The 2128-nt window shown below is 62.3% G+C and overlaps 1 protein-coding gene across 1 annotated transcript in view; it reads left to right on the forward strand.

The window, feature by feature from the left end:
* LOC108641645 overlaps window positions 1–2128 on the forward strand; it is a 4789-nt gene that overhangs the window by 1238 nt on the left and 1423 nt on the right. The window contains exons 3-8 of the mRNA XM_029963142.1: window positions 219–406; window positions 494–631; window positions 891–1005; window positions 1137–1274; window positions 1528–1704; window positions 1836–2085. Of these exons, the coding sequence (XP_029819002.1) occupies window positions 219–406; window positions 494–631; window positions 891–1005; window positions 1137–1274; window positions 1528–1704; window positions 1836–2085 (1006 nt within the window). The remainder of the gene's footprint in view (window positions 1–218; window positions 407–493; window positions 632–890; window positions 1006–1136; window positions 1275–1527; window positions 1705–1835; window positions 2086–2128) is intronic.

Raw genomic sequence — 2128 nt, forward strand, 5'->3', positions numbered from 1 at the left:
ACCCCCAGGTCACCTCTCTGGTGGCTCTCCATCCTCCCCCAGCACTGCATCTCCCTGCCTCAGGCGCTGGGCTGGAAATGTAGGTTAGGGGCAGGTTCAGGGGCACCAGGCCAGGTGCTCCCCCTGCATCCTCCTTGGCATCTCCCTGCCACACTCAGGCCCTGCCACATGGACATCTGGGCACTGAGAGCTGTGTCCGGGTGGTTTATCTTTTGCAGGCAACCAGGGTGATCTGGGAGATTCTGCAGATGTTCCGGTTCACGGAGTCATTGACAGAGTACTCCCCCCATCTCCTCGTGGCTCTGCTCTTCCAAGTTCTCATCAGCACAGAGCAGACGCCAGAGGAGGTCGACACCTTCTGGAGGGGATGCTGGCAGCAACACGATCTTCCCACTGAGCCCAACAGGTGCTCCATCCCAGTCCTCCCCTGCCTTCTGTGCCCTTGGGGCTGCTCAGGGCTCCCAGCATGACCCGGGCTTTGCTCTGCACACAGGTTTGCAGTGCTGACCGTGAAGGCTCTGCTTTGCCACCTGGAGTGTGAGGAAGTTGTGGTTTCAATGGAACGCAAGCGCGGCTGGGACACGCTCCTCAGCCCTGACACCCACCACTACGCAGTGGGTCTGCTGGCCAGGTGAGACCCCCTTGTCCCTGCTGCCCCTGTCATTTCTGCCTGTGCATGGGGCACCCCACACAGTGGTTGTGGGCCAGAGGGCCTTGTCACTGAGGGATGGCTGAGCAGAGTGGCAAAGGCTGGGAGAGGCGGGGGCACAGGAGGAGCTGCCTCCCAGGGTGCCCTTGTCCTGGGGAAAAACCAGCCCTCTGTGAGTCCATCCCAGGAGAGGTTGGCCCACCAGGCTCAGGGTCAATGGGTGCCTTTTTCCCTCTGGCAGGGAGATGCACGGTGTCTCCAGCCCCTTGTGTTCCCGCATCACACTCCACCTGCTGGAGCTGCTGAGCAGGGAGGAGCCCCACTTGGAGCTCCTCACCATGGCATTCCTTGTGGAGGTGAGCCTGATGGCGAGCGCTGCCTGGCCGAGCTGCCTTCACCTCTCTGCCCTCTTGGAGGGCCCAGCCAGCCCTGTGTGGGTCTGGGCTCCTGCCAGCTGGGCACCCCGTCACTGCTCCATGCCTTTCAGGTCCTGGACGGGCTGGACATGAGTGACTGGGGAGGCAGCATTCTGCAGAGCCTTTCAAGGCACCTCAGGAGCGAGTGCCCAGAGAGGCGTCGCCTGGCGCTCCGAGGCGTCCTGGTGCTCAGCCAGGATCCCGTGATGGTGAGAAGGGGCAGTTGGCTGAAGCTGTGCTGGAATCCTGGGGCTGGGGAACGCAGTCACTTGGGCTTGGCTGGGCTTTGGGAGCTGTGGCAGCTGCTGCCAGCTCTGCTGCCTCCCTGTTCAGCTGCCCCAGTCCCTCAGGAAAGGCCTTTGGCCTCCGGGCCCCGCGGCAGCACGAGGGGCTGCCCCACCAGAGAGGGGTAGGGGCTGCAGCCATTCATGGATTCACAGCACAGCACTGCGTTCCTCACAGGCTGATGGTGTGCAGAGCCTGACACAGAGCCTCCTGGAGCTACTGTGGGATGCAGACGGAGAGCTGACCTGGATGGTCCTCTCTGTATTCATCAATGAAGTCCAGGACAGAGGCATCCCAATCTCCACCCCCACTGCCCTGGATCTGGCTGAGGCACTCCAGACACTCTTTGGCTACGTAAGGCTCTGTGCCCCCCACCCCAGGCGCTGGGTGCTGCCAGGAAACTGTAGCCTGTGGATTTGCAGGCCTGTGCCCCAGTGGGCCTGGAGCAGCCGGTGCTGAGGTCTTTTCCTCTTCCTTTCCATCAGGACAACATCCACGTGCAGCTGCTCTCCATTCACCTCTTCCGAAGGGTGTTGAAGTTGGTAGTGGAGGAGGGAAAACAACCCCTGCAGACGCACGTGATCCAGAGCCTGCTGCCACTCTTCTTCCTCTCGCATGATGAGAACGAGCGCCTGGCAGATGTGAGGACTTTCTGGACTCTGGTGTCCCCGTGGGAGGGGGCCAGGCTGCCTCCTGCCCTGGCACCTCCTGGGCCCCAGCCTCCTCCTGGTCTTGGTGCGGGGACATGGGTCCTGTGCCCTGGGCCGTGGTGCCATGT

This window comes from Manacus vitellinus, unplaced genomic scaffold (genome assembly GCF_001715985.3).
Source record: "Manacus vitellinus isolate BGI_N305 unplaced genomic scaffold, ASM171598v3 scaffold_53_pilon, whole genome shotgun sequence".
Taxonomy (NCBI): domain Eukaryota; kingdom Metazoa; phylum Chordata; class Aves; order Passeriformes; family Pipridae; genus Manacus; species Manacus vitellinus.